Source organism: Anser cygnoides, chromosome 3, assembly GCF_040182565.1.
Source record: "Anser cygnoides isolate HZ-2024a breed goose chromosome 3, Taihu_goose_T2T_genome, whole genome shotgun sequence".
In the NCBI taxonomy this organism is placed as follows: domain Eukaryota; kingdom Metazoa; phylum Chordata; class Aves; order Anseriformes; family Anatidae; genus Anser; species Anser cygnoides.
This window is the reverse complement of record NC_089875.1, coordinates 32,683,782-32,705,115: the sequence shown is the minus strand read 5'-3', so window position 1 is coordinate 32,705,115 and position 21,334 is coordinate 32,683,782. Positions and strand designations below refer to the sequence as shown.

The window sequence follows — 21,334 nt, the reverse complement described above, 5'->3', positions numbered from 1 at the left end:
GAGGAAAGAAAAAGTTCATGAAATTAAACTTCAGAGTGTTGCATATTGCACATAATAATAATTAAACTGGAAAATAAATCTGCCAGTGAAGGTAGTGGAAGCATCACCAGTAGATCGCTCCAAGGCTAAGACTAACTGGCTACTCGTTGTCAGCACACAGTTGTATGGGTTTGCAAAAAGTCCTAAGTTACAGAGGAAAGAGATCTGCCCATGCTCTTTGGCCTTCCAAGGCTATAAATAGCACTGAATAGGTGAGGAAAAACTACGCTTGTGTTAAGATCCTCCTGTGAAGGAGACCTACCTAGGTTCTGGTCTCATCCTGAGGGAACCAGTACCACTGCCTCCCCTGGAAGAAGGTGGGTGAGTGGAGAAGCAGCAACAAGAGATGAGACACCTCATCGTCTGGAGCAACAAGGAACAGGTCATCTCCTCAAGTAAATCTCAGCTGCCCTCCTGAAGACAATCTTCTCCAAAAAAAAAAAAAAAGATTGTATGCTTCTTATGAAGAATATGCACATCAGTTTTGGTTTAAATTTCACATAGTGAAGACCTTCATTCAGAAGATGTAGGTTTAGCTCCTTTTAACCCTTGAAGATCACTGTGCTGGTTGACTGAAAGAGAGGGAACTTTTCTCCCTACTGTTTGCTCCTAGAGAGTAGATACTAATTTTTGCTCTCCAAACTCCTTTCCCACCAGGTGGCATATGGCAGAACATGCTCTGTCCTTCTCCCTCGCCAATTTGTCTTACAGAGCATGACACATCCTTTGTGCAGAGAACCTAGAGTGCGTAGATGCTCAGAAGGGAGGGTCATTCCCCTCTTCTCCTCCTTCTCAAAGCCCTAGATGATGACTTTTACCATCTAGCCCTTCTTCTCATTCCCAGGGTTACAGTTTTGTGTACAAATACAAATGACTTTGCTAGTGTTACCTATCCATAGTACTTAAATATGACTCCTCTGCTTCTGTTTTTGACTAGCCAGCCAAGGGGTATGCAAACTGTGTCAATGCCACTGGTTACTCTTCTGGGTGCCAGAGGCCCCAGATATTCATGATTTCTTCTTCCACATCTGTAGTCAGTTGACTGGCCCCATCTAAAAATGTTCCATTTTTGCTTCATGGCTCCAAATGCACTTGAATTAAGCTATGGTACAAGGTTGCAGCTACACCCATGCTATGTGCTTGTGCTTTCATGCATGACTACTCTTCCATAAAGTCCTTAATAAGACAGATGGTAAATCTATTGATGGGGGCTTCTGTGCAGATGTGATATGAGGGCCTATTCCTGCTCCTGCCCTCTTACTGGCATTTGTGGGCCACTTACACTCAGGTGTTATGAAATACACAAACTGTTCCTGACATTGATCTATGATATTTCTAAAGTTGCAGTTTTGGCATTTATTGGGAATAACTGTAATTGGAAAAGTAGCACATATGGATTTCTCTAGTGTTCAAAAAAATTCCACCGTGGGAGTTTTCTGTACCCTAAAGACTTAAAACGTAGGCTGTCTAGGTTATATTGGTTGCCATCTGGCTCAGTCCCACTCTTTGTTTTCAGTCTCCAGGCCATTATGTCTTTAGTAAATAATCAAACATATTTTGTTCTATTCAATATCTTTTCTTCAGTTGCATTGTTGATTAGGAGCCAAAGGTTTATTTAAACAGGTGATAACTTTGCTGCTTACTTGGTGTTACTGGAACATAGTTTTAGGTCACATCTGCATGACAAATGCAGTCATGTCAAGTAATCTGAACACACAGCAACAAAGTGAAGTGTTTCTAAGGCTTTGAGAGCCTCCTGGAGAGTTCCAGTGAAAGAGGGCTAAGATTTCACTGCGCAGATAGGTTCACAGTTTGTGGTCATGAAGTGGGACCGGGGAGTTTAGGTGTAGTGGTAAAAGGGAAAGGGGGTGGGAAGAAGGAGAGGGGCAACACAGAGCTGAAAAGGGTGCAAGTACAACAGCTCACATGAAGCACAGCCTCTCTCTAAAAGCTGTTTCGAATTGCAGCCTTATTAACAAGTCTCTGCAAGTGTTTAGATAGGCTTGCCTAGCCCACTCAGTGGCCCACTCGGTGCCCTGTAGTGAAGCTCTACCCTTGCTCTTCCCAAACCACATCACTGCAAGGCTAAATCCACAGCAGATGATAAAAATAGCACAGCTGAAAAAGTGCAAAAGCATGAGCTTCTTCACTGAAGCAAACCATGACCACTCAGCTGGGTGCCTTGGTTTTTCAATCGCTACCTGTCTCTAGCTCAAGCAGCTCGGGCTGGCACTCTTTGAGCTGGGGAAGCAAGATCCATCTCCTGGCTGTCAGCCTGGAATGCCAAGTGATTGCCGTGTCCTGCCTGCAGGCAGCCGTGACGTTCCTAGGGGCCACAGGAATCGTACAGGGTGGATGCAACCGAGCAGAGGAAAGGGAAAATTACGACATACAAGCAAGGAGGAAAGTGGTGGGAGCCAGAGGAGGCAGAGAAAAGGGGTGGAAGTTGTATCCTTCCATGAAAAATGAATTGGGTCATTATTGCGTAGGTTGGAGTAGAAGATTCACGTTGAATCTTGTTGTTGTTTTAAAGAATGGTCGCTTTGCAGTAAATAAACTGCAATAACCCCAAAGCCTTTTCCTCCCTGTCTGTGCCAGAGGAAGCTAAGTTTATCCCGAGTGTTTCCAAAACCACATAGCATTCGAAGGCACAGGAATATATCGTGTCAGAAACTTTTAAATGAAAGTCAGTTAGAGCTTCAATGTCTTTCTACCTTATTTTTTATTTTTATTGCATTCTCTGAAAGAAAAAGTCTGTCTCAAGCCTACACATTTTAACAGGCTGCCAGTTCTTTCCTGCAGCTTTTTCAGCTTTCAAGTATTCATGCCCCCATAACATTACACTTCTTAGTTACTGATAAACTAAACTCCCTCAGAAAAGTCAGCATCACTTGGCCAGACAACATCTTCAGAAAAGTGTTTAAAATGATTTGCCTGAAAACTTATTTCCTAGTGTTTTAGAGCAAATCTCCAGGTCTCTGAATTCGTCCTGCACTTGATATGAATTGTGTCTTTTGCCCTAAAAAATTGTTCCCAACTCAAAATCCTCGCTTTAATTTTGCTTGAACAACATGTGCTGGGGTTATCAGAGTGGATGCTGAATACTGGGCTCTCTCCTCCACTTAAGCTGCTGTAAATGATGAAGAACTTGCACCGCAGAACTACAGGGAACTTTGAGCTTGAAGTTTAAAAATTGGTATTCACTTTATTTTGCCTTTATCTGATACCTATCTATGAGAGTAGCCTGATATTTTACATTAATTTAAAGACTCGGGAGCTTCAGATTCTGAAGAAATGCAGCATGGAAAAAAAAGATTTTAAAGCCTGTCCCGCTTTCCTTTTGTAAATGCCCTCCTTGTAAGCCTTTCTCGCTTTGAGTTAAGCCACCAAATTTCTACCATTTACCTAAAAACTGACAGCCAAGAAAAACAGCCAAAGAGGGCACTGTCCCCCCTCAAATGTCCACAGCAAGCTGCATACTCCTGCTCTTGTGTTCATTTCCCATTCTAATCAGCAATTAAAAAGCAGACCAATTAGCTTGCTATTTTTCCTTCCTTTCCTGTTGTGCCAGAGATGGGGTTGGCAAAAGTCCCAGGCTGAGAGGAATAGAAAATATCAAAAGAGGTTGTCTGTGCCTCAAGTCTTGATTTGTTCCTTTACTTTTCACTAACTGCCAGTGTACCACAGGTAAGAAGCAAATATGAAGGCTGCCAGGGAAGGACAGCACAGCTTTATGAATAAACACTTATCCGCCAGCTTCAGACGTTTGTGGTTTCTATTTCAACCTGAACACAGATGAATTTCACATTCAGGGATGCACATATTTTTCAGTTGTGCTCAGCAACCAGGAGTACTTAGGAACAAGTGCTCCCCTGCACCCAGTTTATTTCGATCAGTGTTAAGTAGGGCCCAACCCACAAACAAGCACACAAAAGGATTTTCGTCTCTGATCTTAACAACATTAGGAATTAATTATGATACTTCCTTATACACCCAGAAACTTAACTAGACGATAAACAAGAATGTGATCAGCAAGAACCCAAAGCTGTAAGTGCATAAACCAGTGCAAAGCCTTCAACAGGATTTTTGTTCTCAGTGCAGGACAATATTCATTCATACTGTGTGGTCATTCACCTGAAAAGGCGTAGCGTGGTGCCACGTGCCACTCTTACGTTCCAGTAAGATTAAAAGTGTGTGAAAGGACTTGCTTTTTCCTGAATAACTAGTGCATAGATCTAATTGGAAAACACAAGTGCTTCTGTTCAGCATATTTAGGGAACCATCAAAAAGAATTTTCCTACATTTTAGTATGGGAAATTTCAAAAAATGTCTATGGGGAAAAGAAAAAGTTAAGTTTGACATCAGATATCTTGTGTTTTAAACCCCTCACTCTAATTTCAGAATTAGTATATTCAGATTTTTTGATGTTCTGTCTCTGTCATTCACAGTCTCACCCTAATTTGGAAAAAAGGGGGGACAAAGCATATTTTCCACAACTTTCTCCTTCTTAAAAAAAAAAAAGATAACATGCAAAAGATGAGGAGTGAGTTGTCAACACTTCTACTCTGTCTTATAAGCAGCTAGGAGAAACAATAGGGAGGCAACTTCTGGCACCCCATAAAAATAATCCTAAAAATAAAATCTGAAAATGTTCCATTCATGGTTGCTTCAGTTCAGTTTGTAAATTGAGTGATTTTTTTTTTTAAGTATTTCCATCAGAATATTTATCATATATGAAAAATCTTTTTCATATGTATATATATATACTTAATAAGAAGGAATTCTGGCTACAGGCTGTACTTGGAAACAAGGAGATGAGAGGAAAACCTTCTCACTAGGATGTGTTACCTGGTTTTCAGAGCCCTGTGATTTGAAATAGCAAATTTCCTTGGCCAGTGAGCTGAAAATTTGAGTGCATTTTGTTTTGGACCTCTGCGCTCCACTCAGTCCTGGTAGTTCTCTGTGCTAGGAGGGCGGTATAATCCAAAATAATCACTACGTGAATTTGGTTTCATTTCAGGACACAAAGCACCTGCTTTGACACATCACTGTGTTCCCACAGAACATCATCCCCCCGCATCACCTCCATCAGTCTAGTTTTTTTGGGAACCAGGGCACAAATCAGGGCAATAAAGGTTGTCAACACACCTCTGAGCCCTTGCCTGCATGGTGAGAGCTAGCAGATGTTGCTTTAGCTGCCTCGCAGCAGAAGGTATCTACCAACATGAAAGTGAAAAGCAATCCCTTAGCAAGCTCTGTAAGTATTTCATGCTGTGCAAGACCTATAGGTGACAAACACGTTTGAGCTGAGAGGTAAACAAGGCATTGGCCTGCCAGGAAAAGGCAAGGCTGAGTGCTCACTATGAGCACATCGGTGAGGTGTGCTGGGAAGAGCAACAAATCCTAATCCTCGACACCCACAGGCTCACTAAGCCCCACTCCTTGTAGGTGCCCCTTTTCTTCCAGTTAACTCCGCTCCTTTCCTGCTCTTTTTTCCCCCACCCTGCAAGGGGACATGTAATAGGACTGCCTGAAAGTTCGCTGTGGGGAGCACGTGGCCGCATGGGTGAGATGTTGGGTGCTGCAGCAGGGCTGGGGTTGCTTCCACCCGCCTGCCCCCCGCTCCCCCTTGTTCCTCAGGCATGGAGCAGAAATAAAGCCACAGCCTGCTATAGGGCTCCAAAGCTCTGCAGGGTGTCTGAAGGAAGCATGTCCTCTCCGCTTGCAGGTCAGGAGAATTCTCCATATTTTTTATTTTTTGAACAAAAAGAAGCCAACATCTAATGAACACTGTACTCAGCCCATCATGTTATTCCTAGCTATATAGGAATAGAGTATTAGTTTTCTTACCAAGCTAAAAGGTTGAAGCTAAAAAAGGTTAAAAACAAAAGCACAAAAGACCCTTTCTGAAAGGCACATGGTATAAGTCATGAATTTAAAAGACAATTCTTCCTGCTCAAGCTGCAGAGCAACAGTCCTCCCCCGCCTCCCACTAGATCCTTGCATAAGTGTTGAAAAAGATTTTACAGAGTCTTCGGGATTTAAGTCCAGCTATGGGAAGCTGCCCTGAAGAAACTGAAGTAGCACTTTCCTGTATAAAATGGCCCCAAACAGAAGCTCTCTACCTACTGTGCCACTGTCTTCATCTCCCAGAACTAAAGGTTCAAGTTCTGTGTTTCCTTCAGCTACAGATTGCTGGTTATCACGTTGCACCACATATTCTAAAGACTAAATTATAAATAAGTGTTCAGATTTCAGTTTTTCTAAGTGTCAGCTGGTCTGCGATTATATCTATTAAGCTATTGTGTTCAGAGGAACCCACAGCCAGGCATGGACCATAAGAACAGGCGCGTAACAGATACAGGTTTATCCTGTTTTCCTACTTCTTGCTACCCTACCCCCTTGAAATTACTCTCTACCAAAATACCGAGGGCAGTCGGTGAACAATACAATAGTCTGTGGACTCCAGCCTGCTGGGAGCTGATAGAAACGTTATCAGGTGCTTACCAGACTCAGTTATGTCCTACCCTCGGCATCATGAGGGGACACCACCTCCCTGGCTTTGGCTGTTGCAGGCAGCAGCCACCAGCCAGGTACCTCTTCCTCCTCCACCACTTCTGTGAACTCTTCTGGGGAAGGAGGAAGACTGGCTACCCTTACTCAAAGCACGTCAGCCTTCACCTTTCCCTCCTGTGCCTCATGCATCGCCCAATTTTCCTAGCTCACACCTCAGGGATTTCACCCAGTTGCACAGAAGCCAAGGTTCAGTCTCCACTCCCCCAGGTTGAGGCTGTCCCAGTTTCTGCAGATGTCTCCACCTCTATCGTGGGTATCACTGACTCACATTTTGCTACCCATTAAGGCAGGCGGTTATATTTTCTAAGGCATTTTAAGGCAACCACTGTAGTTGAAAGACTGTAAATACTGCTAGACCTCCAGACTATGAGCACTGCTGCTAAAAGTCTTGTGAAAATTCACTAACAGCCACTCAAATATTTCAATAGCTCTGGCATGAGATGCAGACATTAGCTATAAACATCTCTTATTTTATCATAGTACTGATCAATTCTAACACTTCCTGTCTCACTGCATCTTCTTTAAAAATAAACAGCCCCTTGAAAAAACACTGTTGTAGAATAAACTTTTCTACCCCCTTCAACAGCTGTCCCAAATCCTTACCGTATAATATTTTGCTACGCTGTATTTAACTGCAGACTAGATGCTGCTGGTCACCAATACTCCATACAAGTGTTGGCACCTGCTTGCATAAAACAACTCGCTTTATCGGCTCCTTACACCTTCAAGCCCTTTGGAACAGGACCAGCCTCATCTGTGAGATGCATTACAACTATAGGGAGCTGTAAAAAGAAATTTCATTTCTCGACTGAGAGGGTAAATTGTAAAATTTTTATTGCAAAATATTAAAATAAATTACATTTTACAAAGACTTAGCAAATATTTACATACAGTGTGATTCCAGTGACAATCAGCAACAAAGAATAGACAGACAGGCATATTATGGAGTGATAGAGTCAGAACTGTACAAACTTCAAAAGCAATTATGAAAGACAAGCTAATTTTCTAAAAGGTAAATCCATCACAAGTGGAATGAATCCAACGAGGCACAAAAATCACAAGTCTACAACAGAACTCTTGGTTTTCTGTTTAGGTCAACAGACTTGTATATTGCTTTTTGCTCTCCTCATCAGCAACGCTTGTCTGTCTCTACTTGTACTCTCCAAGCTCAGCTGGAGAAAAATATCTCAACATATACAGCTGTGTCACCATGGATCTGTTATCAGTCTCTATGGTTTTATTTCTGCATGTTTTGTGACATCTATTGCCAGCAACAGATTCACAAATCATTAGGTTCAGAAAAATTTAACACATCACTTCTTGTATTTCCTCAGTGATTTCGTACCAGTGTATCAGATGTGTTAGATTACCTGCCATGAGATATGTATCTGAAAACTATGCCCTTCTGGTAAAAACAGGCTTCAATAGCACAAGAAAAAAGCAAGAAGTGTCACAATCACGTCATGAGGGATGCGGTAACCTAGTCTATAACATTTAAAAGGGCCTTTATAGGAATAGATTTTTGTCACATTTCAAGATTTATTTTTCTAGTTTTTGAAGTATTGGCTCATTTTGGCAAAATTAGTAAGTTACTATTGTGAATGCAGACCTATGCTGCACATCATGTGACTGGAAATACAAGCTACTTATAGGCAATAGATAGAAAGAAGAGTTTTCACTTCTACTCCATCTTTTCCTTATATGTGCTTTTAAATTATTAAAAAAAAAAAAAAAGACTCCCCTTTCCTCTCTTTTCAGTAAGAGATCTGCCTCACCTATAAAAACTAATTACATAGTGTTAAGGGAGCTCCTAACATCACTAGTTAGCTAGTTAGATCTTACATGGCATCCAAAGAAAATGTTTCCAGGTTGACCAGATAACTGAAAAAACTACAAAACCTTACCAAATAGCACTAGGGAATTCATTGAAATTAATTGGAGGCACTTTTGAGGCTGAAAAGCTCAAAATCCAGCCTGGACACCCCTCTAACTCACTTTTCTCAAGACATGGAAGACAGGCAGACAAAAAACTGTCTTGCTTAGCACTTCGGTACTTCTGAGATGGCACCATAATATTAAAACCCTTGGGAAATGGTTCAACTTTTTGGAGAGCCAGCATGAAAATCATGTGCCAACCAAATCCCTCCAGAACACTGAAAACAAGTAGGGCTTAATGAGACCAATTATGTTGGCCCCTGTAAAGATTATTTTTCCCCCCAGTATTAGAACTGCATTAAGGCACATGGTGGGGATGTCTTGAGAACAGTTTTGTGAGGTGTGATCATGTTTCCCAAAAAAAAGTGGGAATTTTGTACTTTGTTTTAATAAGTTTAAACTATTACTTTAAACCCCATGATGCTGATTATACATACAGTCTATGCTGACTACACTGGGAAAGGCCAAAGAGCTGCATCTAACATGATAATATGAAACAGATCCCATCCATTCTCAGCTCTGGCATACAAGTGCACTTCACAACGGAGAATGGAGAATCTGGGTTCCAGTGTGCAACAACCCTCCCAATCAAAGAAGCCCAGCCAAGTATCTGGGTCGTATTATTTCTGTCTTAAAGAGAAATTTATTCACTTATTATTTTGCAATGAAGATCAGACTTTGACTATGCTTTTCCATTTCATATGATTTCAGCAAGCATTTTCTCTCCTTACTGTCCTGTAGCTTTTTAACTGTTGCTAAAACTTTTGATCTTTGCATCAATAATGGAAGACAAGTCGGAGGACAACAAAAGCTATATGGAGTGCTTTTTCATTTTCTTTCAACCTAATATGAACATTTTTAAATTAAAAAAATGCAGGCTAGACTTGTTACACAAACACCTTGTGTATCAGGTATGCCATCTTACCTAAAATTTCTTAGGATTACAAGGTACAGCTGTCAACCACAACCCTTCAGATACAAAGAAATAGTTGAAGAAGGGCTTGGAGTCATTTTAAAAAAATGCAGGGGTGGGTGTGTGCACGGTGGGGGAGTCATTTAGAAGTAAGTCAGAATCTTTTTGATAGCACATCTCCCTCTTTTCCTTCAGATGCAATAACATAATGCAATTAGATTTCAAATTAGAATCTCCCCAAATTATCATCAAATACATACTAACTACTGATTTCAATGATGTTGGTTCCACATTTTTGTCGGTATAACAGGCTTGGCCCTAGTTCACTTTCTATTTGAAAAATCTCATATACGTGGAAGATGCTGAAAAGAAATCAATACAGACAATCTCTTATTTCACAGCAGGCAACTTCAATACTTCTTGTCAACAGGACATCCAACCAGACTGCCAGTTTCCAAAGGAGAGGCCGGCAATTGAAGCTGCAGCTCATATTTGTAGTTATTAGAAAAATGCAGTAATTCAAGATTAGCACTGTAAGATTCCATAAGCTCATTTTACAGAGCTAGCAAGTCGGCCAGCATTATACTGAAAATGAGAATTAAACAACTTAACTGTTCACTGAACTTTGAAAACTTGAGGACATACTGGAATGACTTAAACACAGCGAAACTATACAAAATAACAGAACTTGAGATGTTAAGGTTCAAAGGTCTTGGCTATTTTCTGTTCCAAGTAGATTGGATACAACCGAAGTCAGTACCTTTTGCCAATGCATAATCAACAGCCTCATTTGAAAGAGTTCTCCAGGTTAATGCAAGGATACGGAAAAAGAAAAGGAAAAAACATGGTATAATTTTCTTTGCAGCCAAAATGACTTGGGCTTAAACGTTATGAAAAAGACATATTTCCTTCTCAATGAGAAGCCCATTTCCAAGCCACATATAATACTTTCAGGAGCTTAGAGCCAAAGTCCCTTTCAAAAAGTGCTTTATGGCCTTAAGTCACTTGATCACATCTCAGCTTTGCACAAGACTTGACATTGTTCAGCCTTCTTGAAAGTGGGATAGAATAACCATTGTATATGCACATAGATCAGGCTTTAAAACAAAACAAATAAGCAAAGTATAATCAACTGTTTCAAAAATCATCTCTCATTCAAGTCTAGTCTGAAGTACCAAGGCAGGGAGGAACACCAAACAATACTGACTAACACACTGCACAGGTCAGTAGCAGTGCTGCAGGTCCCTTCTGACAGGCATTAGGGCGTTTAGAGAATATCTGCATCTCCAAAGGTGATTTTTTTTCCCCGCAGAAGAGCAGTGTCACTAAAACTTCACCTGTACATAGATACTGTATAAGGTTCATTCAAGTATTTCCTCTAGGAAATGGACAGTGGAAGGACACTTTCAACATTAAGAAAAGTCTGTTGCATCCTGCTTGTGCTCGTACATGCTTTGATCAATAGGTTTTCCAGTCACCTTAATCTTCAACAGTTCTGGGGCTGATGTGCAGTTTAGCAGCCCAACTGGTGAGCTTCATCCCAGAGGATTTTTGCCTTCTCAATCCATTCCTTGGAATTTTTAATTTGAATATTTTGTTCACGAAACTACAACTAAATTTGACAAGCACTGACATATTCCAGACAGATGTTTTAGAAGCTTCCTCCTCTCCTCAGTCTGCCAGTGCACCCCAGCTCAGATCTGTGTGCCTCTGGTATTCCATCTAAAGTTTCTCATTAAGAACCACTAGTGGTTGCACCATTTTTTTTTGTGGTACAAACTTAACAATGGGTAGTAAAACAAAAACAAAACAACACAACACAAAAACAACCCTTGCTTTCATTTTTGATCAAAGCAGGATTCAAATCCAGGTTTTCAGAGTTGAAGGGCTAGTGGAGTAACCGAACACATTTGATGCCCAAACCAGTCTCTTTGCAACAGTATAGTTAAACTCCAAAACTAATTCCTCAATGAAATGCATAAATGTAGAGCAGGTCCAGTGTATTAACTAGTCTTTTCTTGTCTACTTTGTTCAAGAACCATAAAATCCCGAGACTGAGCAGGACTCCTGATTCAACTGTTATTTTACAAGTCTGTTCAGATAAGCAAAGCTGATGGGCTCAGAAACCAACTTAGGATAGGAAAAGGACACTGGAGGTCATTAGTTTGGGTCTTGCTTTTGTTTTCAAAGAGACAGGAGAAGTTGCAAAAACATGCTTTTCTCCTTGCTCCATTAATTTGTTCAATATGCACTGACCATTTTCAGAAAGCCACTGTCCAGCATGCTTCACGTTGCAGCCTTCACATTGCTTACTGTATTATACTCATTCATCAGTTGTTCATAAGGCACAGAAAGTTCTAGCTCGTTGTTGGTAAAGGTAGATTCGTCAGAGGATGGGAATTTTACCAGTTTTTTTGCAGTTTCAGGTTCCTCTACAAGATTATCATCCATGGAGGATTTTGAAGTTTCCTCATCATCTGAGATATCTTCCTCTTCATCATCATCCTCATTTACAAATGTTATATTGGCATTCTCAAATATTAAGGGTCGATAGTCTCTGGAATCCCATACTTCACCTTCTTCTTCACTTATCCTGTCTAGCTGGTTTACAAACATGGTTCCTTCTAGGGGGCTGTCTCCAATACGTTTATCATGCAGGTGTCTGAGTACGTGACCATTTTGAATGTCCAGGGAAGACTCCTCATACTCAAATGACTCTGTTTTTGTGTAAGTCACCTGAGCATCTTTACTGGTATTCTGCATATTTTGTTTGGTATTTTCTACTTTGATCATCTTGTCATTGTTTGTCTTCAGGGCCTTCTTCCCAATTTGTTTAATAAGATCATTGTAGGTCTCTTCCTTCTTTGAAAGGAAGCTGAAAATGTTCACATCCTTGGAGGTACCCATTTGAAGGGGTTTTTTAGACCTAGGATGGTTGTCAAAAGACTCTTTTCTTTTTTTCCTCCGTTTCTTGATTGCTTTATGAACCTCCACAAACATACTGACCTTCCAGTTGACAAAGAGTGAAAGCCAAGCTAGTCCCAGATAGATCCATAACTCCACAAAGTATCTGTAAAGGGCATGATAGTTTGCATCTGGATTTACGCCTACAAAGAATTAAAAACAAGAACATTATTGAAAGAGGACTCACAGATGAGAAATTTTAAGTTACTACCCTGAGAAGCACTCCATTCCATACAGTCTGACTGTTGGGCTACAACATAAAATGACAGCACATGCTCCTTGTAAGCTATAAAAGTAACTTTTTTCTTTTTGAAAAGATATAAGCATTCCCCCAGCCCTTAAAGTACAGGTATAGGTACTTTGCTTGAGAAAAGGATCAGCCTCAGAATTCCACTTCCCAAGGACCATCTCCAAAGCCTCAAATAACATAGCAGACTTTAGAGAAAGACAGGATTTATGAGGTAGACACCAGTATGTTCAGCATTTCCTGTTGACTAGTTCTAGACAGCTGCACAGAGAGTATCACATAGCGCTGATGCACTCTGCTTAGGTGATCCCCTTTAAAAATGCTTAACTGTCATAGTGGATAGGAAAGCTCCATGCCTGAAATAGGGACCTGGGGCAGCTGAAAGAATGACCAACTCCAGAATTTGGCTCCAGACTAAGTAAAGGTCTTAGGTATCTAAACTAAGATGGAAGAGCCAGATGCAGTCCATTGGAGCAGTACTCAGATTTTATTGAATCTTATATTCAGAAAAATGTTTTTAAAAAGCTTAGAAAATAGTTTTTAGAATTAGTTTAGAAACAGAATTGCCACACACTGTGCATGCAGTAAAATAATACATAAAATATAATTACTTACCAGCAACAAAATCTCCAAATCCTATGGTGGTGATAGTGATGAATGAGAAATAGAGGCCTTCAATGTAGTCCCATCCTTCAGTCACCATAAAGACAAAAGGAGGAATAACTAGATGGACCAAGACACCCCAAACGATGAAAATAGCTGTGCATGTAATTTGTGCCTTCCTCTGCAAAGAAAGAAGAAAAAAGTCAGGGAAAAAAAAGTAATTAACTTTTCCTTCCATGGCATAGAACATCATTTGACAGTATCAGTCATTTCAGAGTTTTGTACTAACAGTTTATCAGCTGTAACTGAAGGTCACTGATTGAAGTGAACACAACTATTTTCTACAACAGTTCATTTGTGCATAGAGGGTCAGGACTGTTTATGTTGCTTCTCTCCTATTTATGCTTCCTACCTTTTGGCACTCATCTAACCTCTGCACAAACCCTGCTTCACAAAGCTGCATACACACGTTTCACCATCATTTTCTGTACCTTCTTGGGTGTTGAACCAAGGCAGTTGTTGCTGTTTCTGAAACTAGGGCCCAAACTAGTCCCACCCTCCTCCATACACTCAGTCCCTGCATTCTCTCCCACCTCTGTGCAGTTAGAACTGAGACAAAACTTGTCCAACACAAAAAAACACCAAGTAAAGTGCTTATGTTAGCACAGAAGCAGGTAGGAACAAAGCAGGACAGCTTATTTCCATGCCAGAGGAGCTTGTAGGGAATGTTTGTGAAACTAGAGCCTCACCTATATTGATCCTATAGGTTTCTCATGTATGGAGATATATGTCTTCAAAGAAATTACAATATTTATTACCAAATGCTTCTGCAAGACCTCATTTTCTTAAAACTTCTAGCAGAATTGACATACCCAATCCACCTCCCAGTTATTTCATGCAACAACCATTTGGGAAATTCTTATTTGTACAAGTGTTTGTTTATTACCACAATTAGCAGATGAATTAAGCTTATACTTTATGCATCAAAAATACACAGCAGGAGAATAAACAAGCAGAGGACCTTACCAGGCTTACTCCTCTTTTTGTCAGAAATTGGCCTAGCCTCTTTGCACGTCCTCCAAAGAACTTCCCCAGAGCACTGATCCACGTCAAGCAGAGAGGAACTCCAAAGAGCCCATAAAATATGCAAAAGAGACGCCCAGAGGGTGTCTTTGGTGAAACATTTCCGTAACCTAAAAGAGATAAGCATATGCACAGTCTGTCTTTGTTGTATAGAATTCAAGGCAATTCTACCTATACATAAAACAACATTGCATGGCCTTCTGCTGTATCAGATGCTCCTTACTTAGCTGTCTATGAGAACATTAGCCTACTCCAGCTGATCTTCTGAATCTGGATGCCTTCCAGTGCTACTTCAGAAAATGTGTATTCCATTACTGTAGGCTGAGAGGAGTACTACATTTTAAGTGTTCCCTGGATAGTGTGCATCTTTTTCCTTGACAAGATGAGATAAATATGAAATAAAAACTCATCTCAAAACCTCTAATAAGATTCCCCAGCCTTGAACAGTAATGTTAAAAGCTCAAGTTTGAATCAATTTTATGAAATAAAACCTCAAAATTCACCCTGAATTTAGCTTTCCCATGAAAGATCCATTAATGCATATTTACTTTGTGACCTGTTACCTTCCCAGGGTAAGGGTTTGAGAGTTAAATGGAAGGTGAGCTGTGACGCTGCAAGGCATTTTCAATTGAATTTCATCCTTTGCTGATCATAGAACCCAAAAGGACATTACAAACTCAAAATCAGAATCCTTCCTGAACTTGTGCCAGATTTTTTTATTTAGGTTCCTGACTTCGTGTCATAAACTAGATTATAAGATGGGTATTGTGAGTTTCAAATAATGAAAAACACAGTACTGTATATGACCTAACAGCAAGGCTTCCATTTACATGTACCTCCAGCCTTCTCTGGTTATTTTGCATTTCTGTTTATGTTGTAGGTGTAGCCAGGGTGTACCAATACCTTGTAGCAAAGATTACTCCCTAAAAGATGGCAATGTACCCTCTGTATGTCAATGCAAAGGGTTTTATAAGCACAAATCAGTAACAAGATTTAGAAGACAACACTACTTGTTCCTTGTCTTCTTCAACAGTTTAAAAATAGTCTAGATTGTTCTGTAAGCCAAGAACACTGATAATTCAGTAGCTGAAGAGGATGAATGTGAGCAACAGGACAGTTATACAAAAACCTTATATGCATGTGCTTTAAATATTAGTTTAATGAAATGTCTGGTAATGCTTTTGGTTAGGGACTTTATGATTTGTTAATTTAAGTGCATGAATGAATGAATAGAACTGGAATGACCCCAGTTATCCCCATCAGCACCTTGACTCGGTTACTTACGAGAACAACACACTCTTACATACACCCATGAGTAAAGTGCCCAAAAACACTTTTCCTCTACAAACCTGTGTATTCTACACAACTCCAGCCATAGCAAGTTTATTCAGTGACTAGCCTGACACAGAAATGGAAAAGTACAAGCACAGTGGATCATAAGGAAAACTACAGTTAGGACAGTTGATGTAGCAAATGCTTACCGATTGTAGTGATTACAGTAGCAGCAAAGATCACAGCATTAGGCCAGTTCCAGTTGTTGAAAGTGTTGTTCCCAGTGATGGCAACCCCCTGACCAGCAGCATTTGACACAACCTGTAGGAAACAGTTTACAGTCATTCTTGGGAAATCCTGGAAGCCTGAAACAAAAATGTGTCTGTCCCTCTGGGATTTTCTCCCTTTGTTTACACTTGCAAAATGACCACATAAGTTTTTTTTGTGTGTGTGGGTTTTTTGTTTGTTTTGTTTTTGCTTTTTTTTTTTTTTTTGCAAAGGCCAGCCTAGTAAATTAACAATTCTATGAAATATGAAAAATTTGCTTCAGCTAGTAAGAAGTAGTGCAGATGCTCTGACATTTAAATAGGGGCTTTAATCAGATAAGCTCTTACTTGATTTACCAGTTTAACCCAAATGGATCTCTTCCAGATGCACAACACACTCCTCCAGGCTGAACTAGCATTTAACCTTCAGTGTAGTTCCTGAATTTGGTTTAATGTTTGGGACATCATCAGAACTACTACCCATTTCAAAACACTGGTACACGTCCCAGCTTGACTCAGGTATGAGCAAGACGTCACAGAATCCCTGGCAAAGAGTGTGTGATTCATGTTAATTCACCTGCTGTACCTGGCAAAGTCAGACCATCTACAAGCCAACGTAACACTGTATTTTCAGTGAAGAAAGACAAATTAACACTTTTCCAAAAAAATTAATGTAACAAGACTAATTGATTTTGAATTTGGTTCCTTTTTCATTCCCCATCTTCCCCCATAGGAAGGGACTCTGAACACAGCCTCCCCTCGCTTTCCAAGACTAGACTGTAGAAAACACACTAATAAAAGAACCTGATGACTTAACACACAAAGTCAAAGCTTCAGATCAACATTGGACATCTTGCTGACTTGGACGTGTATTTCTAGCTCCCTGAAGTGAAAGAGAAGTACAGTTTACCACATTCTCTCCTGAAAGTCCCTAGTTATATAAATCTTTCCTCTGTCACATAATGCTGCTATTAAAGCCTTATTAGCTTGCTCTGCTTTTTTCCCAACTGTAAACCAAGGTGGTCTAACCAAAACTCTAAGGCTACATCCACATACAGAGGTGAAGGTGCCACCAAAAGATGATTCAGAATATTATCTCACTTTCCATATCTCTCCCTTGATAAGTTTGAACACAAAAACTAGCTTGAGCTAAATATCTAAAATTAGGTTTTATATTCATATATATGAATATAATATATGAATAATATATATATTAATGAATATATATATGAATATATATATTAATGAATAATATATATATTTTTTTATATATATATATATATAATGCTCATTCTTTTAACATGACAGGTGAGGTTTACCTTAAACTGGTAATAACTTACATAGGGGCCTACAACCAACCCTTCCTTCCTTCATTTGCCCCTTCCTTCCTTCCTACTTGATTAAGATCTGATCTTGGACCTAGCAAAGACTCAACACAAAGTTCAATCACTGTTAAAAACGTACACAAGTTAACACAAGTTTTAATTATTCTTGAGACTTACATATCACCACCCTTCTTCTGTAATAAAAATGCCCTCAAAGTGAATATATTGAGCATATACGAGATGCAAACAATTTAATTAAAAATGCACTTTCAACACACAAGCTATTATGGAAGATAAAAGGAGAAGCACTGAAAGTGAATGAAGGTACAGAACTAGACCTTTCTGCTGGGAAACTGAAGGTGTGTGCAAAGCTGCATGCGGTCTTTCCATAGCCTCCAGGCTCTCACCAGAAAAGGATGCAGAGAGAGTTCTCACCAAGGCAGTCATTTGTCAAAAGAAAATAGCACTTAAGAAATAGCCCTAAAATGGGCAGTTTGACAGCAGGCAAGTAAGCCACCCCCTTCCAAAAAAATATTTGAGGCAGCTATAACAGATCACAAAGTTCAGCTGAACAGAGACCAAAGTAACTTCATTTCTGCCATGCTCTGTAGATGAATCTCCTGAAAGTCCCAAAAGACATCCAAAGCACCCAACAGACACAATCTGTGATCTATCATCCCTGAAAAGATGCCTTGACTTCTTCCACTGTCCAGCAAAACTGCACGAAATGGTAATATCAAACACCAGTTCTCCAGTTATTTTCTGCTGTAAACTCACTTGGATTTTTATTTTTTCTCACAAAGCAACTGATCTCATACGAGACGCACTGAAGTATGTTTCTATTGTCACTGGGCCATTATCTCATTGCATTACTCCACCTTCAGTTCATGAGCACAGTTCCCCACTAAGTATGTACAGTTACTTCAAGGTCTGCCAGTGTTTGAGGTCTGGAGGTGGGAAGGGGGCCCAGATCCGAGGGGAAGAAGCTGCTGGGATGGGTAGCACACGGCTGCCCTTCACACCCAGTCATCCGGCATTTTGGACAAGATAGCAGCTCTCTGAGCCATATAAACACTTAACATTGGGAATCACAGCTACTCTCCAGCCAAAGCTGCCACCTCCTTCTTGTCTCTGTTAGCACAACTATCTGCTATTAGCATATGATTGTCTGCAATCTTCAGTCTAGCCTTTTCAAGTTACTTTTACTCCCAGCTGCAGGAACAGAGATGGTCACAAAACGAGCTTTAATAGCTTTGGTGCAGCAGGGAAAATGTAGCTGCTTTCCAACAAGCAAAACTTTTGCCCATACTGAAATGATTAAATATTTTGGCTTCAACAAATAATACAAGTGGACACTGTACAACTGAACAGCAAATATGTTTGCTTTTTTTTTTTTTTTTCCCCTTGGTAAATCTTAGGCACTGTCATAGACACCTCTATTATCATAAGCTAGGATACACAATGTCCCGGGTTGCCTGCGTTGGACTTCTTAAACTACGGAAAATTTACTTTTAAAGGCCTTCACATACAAAAACAGAGGGTGAGGAGGGAGAAGAAGAGAGCAGATTGTTTAAGTGCTCTCAATGCCCGGAGAGATGTCATTGAGAAAACACATTTTAAAGTACGCCCAAATTCAAAAGCTGAAAATGGTTTGCTAACTCGGAATTTACATGTCTCTTTAGACCCCACCTCATGATGGTTTAGTATGGAAAAAGTGAAGAACAACTTATTTTCTGTCAAATGACTTTTGCCTCACATCAGTCAAGCCTCCTCCTCTCCTCCGTCACTCCCCACCACCCCAATTCTGTACTTTGGCAAGTGAAAAAGGAAAATAAGATCGCTTGTCCCTAGAGCTATTGCTGAGAGTAAACAGACATTGCAACTGCAGAGCGATTCTTAAGATGCAAATAAAAGTAATGCATCTTCTGATTACATTACCACAAGCAGAAATCAGGAGGTCATCTGAATATAATCAAGCAGACAATTTGCACATTTGCAGGTACATCCCCAACAGACAAACCCCAGGACTGCTTCACTCCAGCTCTGTGCGTCTCCTGGGTTTGGTGACAGTTTTACAGGCTCTCTGATGATCAACTTTGCTCAAGATTTACCAGAGCACACAAGAACTACTTGTTACATCTCCTGTGTCTCCGGCAAAGGAGAGGAGCATCTCAGATGCTTTGGGAACATACCATTTGCATCCCCCTGTACAAGTGACAACATGACTGAGAAGTTCCCAAAACCAACTTGAACAGAGAGAAAACAGAAAGAAGCAGCCTTGACCCACAGAAATACGTTCCTACCTCTGTTTATTCTACTACGCCGTTTTCTGCTTGGGGGCAAGCCCAGAACAGCAGCAAAGTCACCCCAAACTGGGAAGCCACATACTAATATATTTCTTCAAGTTGTTTTTCTTCCTAATGGCCTGTCAACATTTGCTAGGGCAAGTCTCTATGGTGGCTTAAAAGTTTGCAATAGTCAGCCAACACATCTTGGTCTTCTGGTCTTTGTAATAGCAGGAGGCATGGTGAGTTTGAAATTTGATCGGTAGCACTACAAGGTAAAATCGGTCACAACAGAATGACATTTAGTCCCTCTAGAAGTAATGTGAGGGTATAAAACTAAAGGAATTGGCAAATTGGAGTCTGTCTGCATGCTTAGGAGGGAGCACTATTGTAGCTATATGGAACGTGCCATTTTACTTCAGCTTCTTACACTTCAGAAGAAAGGAAAATGGGACAGGACTGTCACCTTCTGCCATTTGATGTGTGAAGAAATACACAAATATTTTCTTCTTTCTAGGAAACATGTTTAGCAGGTGGCTTCCATCCAGTAAGAAGTCCCGAGTAAAATGTGAAACCTGTTAAAAGTCAGTTGTACAACTCCATTACAAAAATATGACTTGCAAGTAAATTCTGATCTGAAATCTCTTTAGAGTGGTACCTTTAGTTAAAGATGTTCACCTCTAATAAGAAAGAGATTGTAAAGAAGGCAGCGTACATACACAATTTTCAGACACCAGTACTGATTTTTGAACTAATTCATCATTATCTAAACCCAGTCATATTTCAAATTCAGTCAAGTTGTTAAAGCTGTAGTTCACACAGAATTATCTGAATATGAGTTTGAATGCATTTGACTTTGCTGTCTTAATAAGACAGGAGAGAGATGGATCATAAGACTACCTTTGCTACAGCAAAAAAAATGACTTCCCCAAGTACTAGCAGTTATTCCTGCAGTCTTTGGCGCAGAAGCAATTCCGTACCTGTGCAAGAATCACAGAATGGTTGAGGTGTGAGAGGATCCACGTGTGGTTAGTGATGTTATATTAAGTTAAGGACTGCAGTAAAGCTGTGATACAGATTTTGCATATCGGGTAGGCATAATTTTATATTTGGAGTGAAATCCTAGACACTTTAGTAAGGATTGCCTGAATTTGATAAAAATAAGCAATAGGAAAAAAGAGAACTTCTGGGGTGCTTATGGCCAAATGAGCTAAACACACAGAAAAATAATCAGGCTATATATACTAGAGCAATAGATCCTGCCCACAGGCACCCTATTACATACAAAAAGAACAGCCAGATACTGCTTAGTGCCAGGTCTCCTTTGAAGAGGCTGAAGCCTCTGTGTTATTCAAAGCATTCCCTAGAGATCCGACACATAAGCCTAAGGGTGGCTTTAAAGTTCTCTCAGTGGTATGAACAATTCCCCTTTTCTCCATAAGAAAGGGGATGTGATTGAACCATTAAGCCCGACGTGAGAACCGCTGGCTTTCATTCTACTCAGGAGTATTATCATGTGTTTCCAACAACAACGGCAATCACAACTGTGTGGTGCATCCAAAGCAGAGCATTAAAGCAACAACTGATGTGTCCTTTCAGGTCTCCTGGCCTTTATCCCCACTTCCGAAAGACTGTGAAATCACCTTCCTTCATCTAGGTGTGAGCATTTAATGCACAGATAAACACTGAGCACTACAAATCTACCAAGATGATCTTCCTACAAGGCATAAAGCTTCAGCAGCAATCTCATTTTTCACGTTGACATCCAAATCTTACACAATCTGAATAAGTCAGGAAACTGTGGAGTAGTCATTTAATCACAGGTA

At 40.2% G+C, this 21,334-nt stretch overlaps 1 protein-coding gene across 1 annotated transcript in view; it reads right to left on the bottom strand.

Moving 5' to 3' along the window:
- Window positions 1-7,432: 7,432 nt before the first annotated feature.
- KCNK5 (potassium two pore domain channel subfamily K member 5) overlaps window positions 7,433-21,334 on the bottom strand; it is a 39,349-nt gene continuing 25,447 nt past the window's right edge. Inside the window, exons 2-5 of the mRNA XM_048080093.2 lie at window positions 15,842-15,953; window positions 14,304-14,470; window positions 13,290-13,458; window positions 7,433-12,570 (exon numbers count right to left, since the gene is read on the bottom strand). Of these exons, the coding sequence (XP_047936050.1) occupies window positions 11,750-12,570; window positions 13,290-13,458; window positions 14,304-14,470; window positions 15,842-15,953 (1,269 nt within the window). The 3' untranslated portion in view covers window positions 7,433-11,749. The remainder of the gene's footprint in view (window positions 12,571-13,289; window positions 13,459-14,303; window positions 14,471-15,841; window positions 15,954-21,334) is intronic.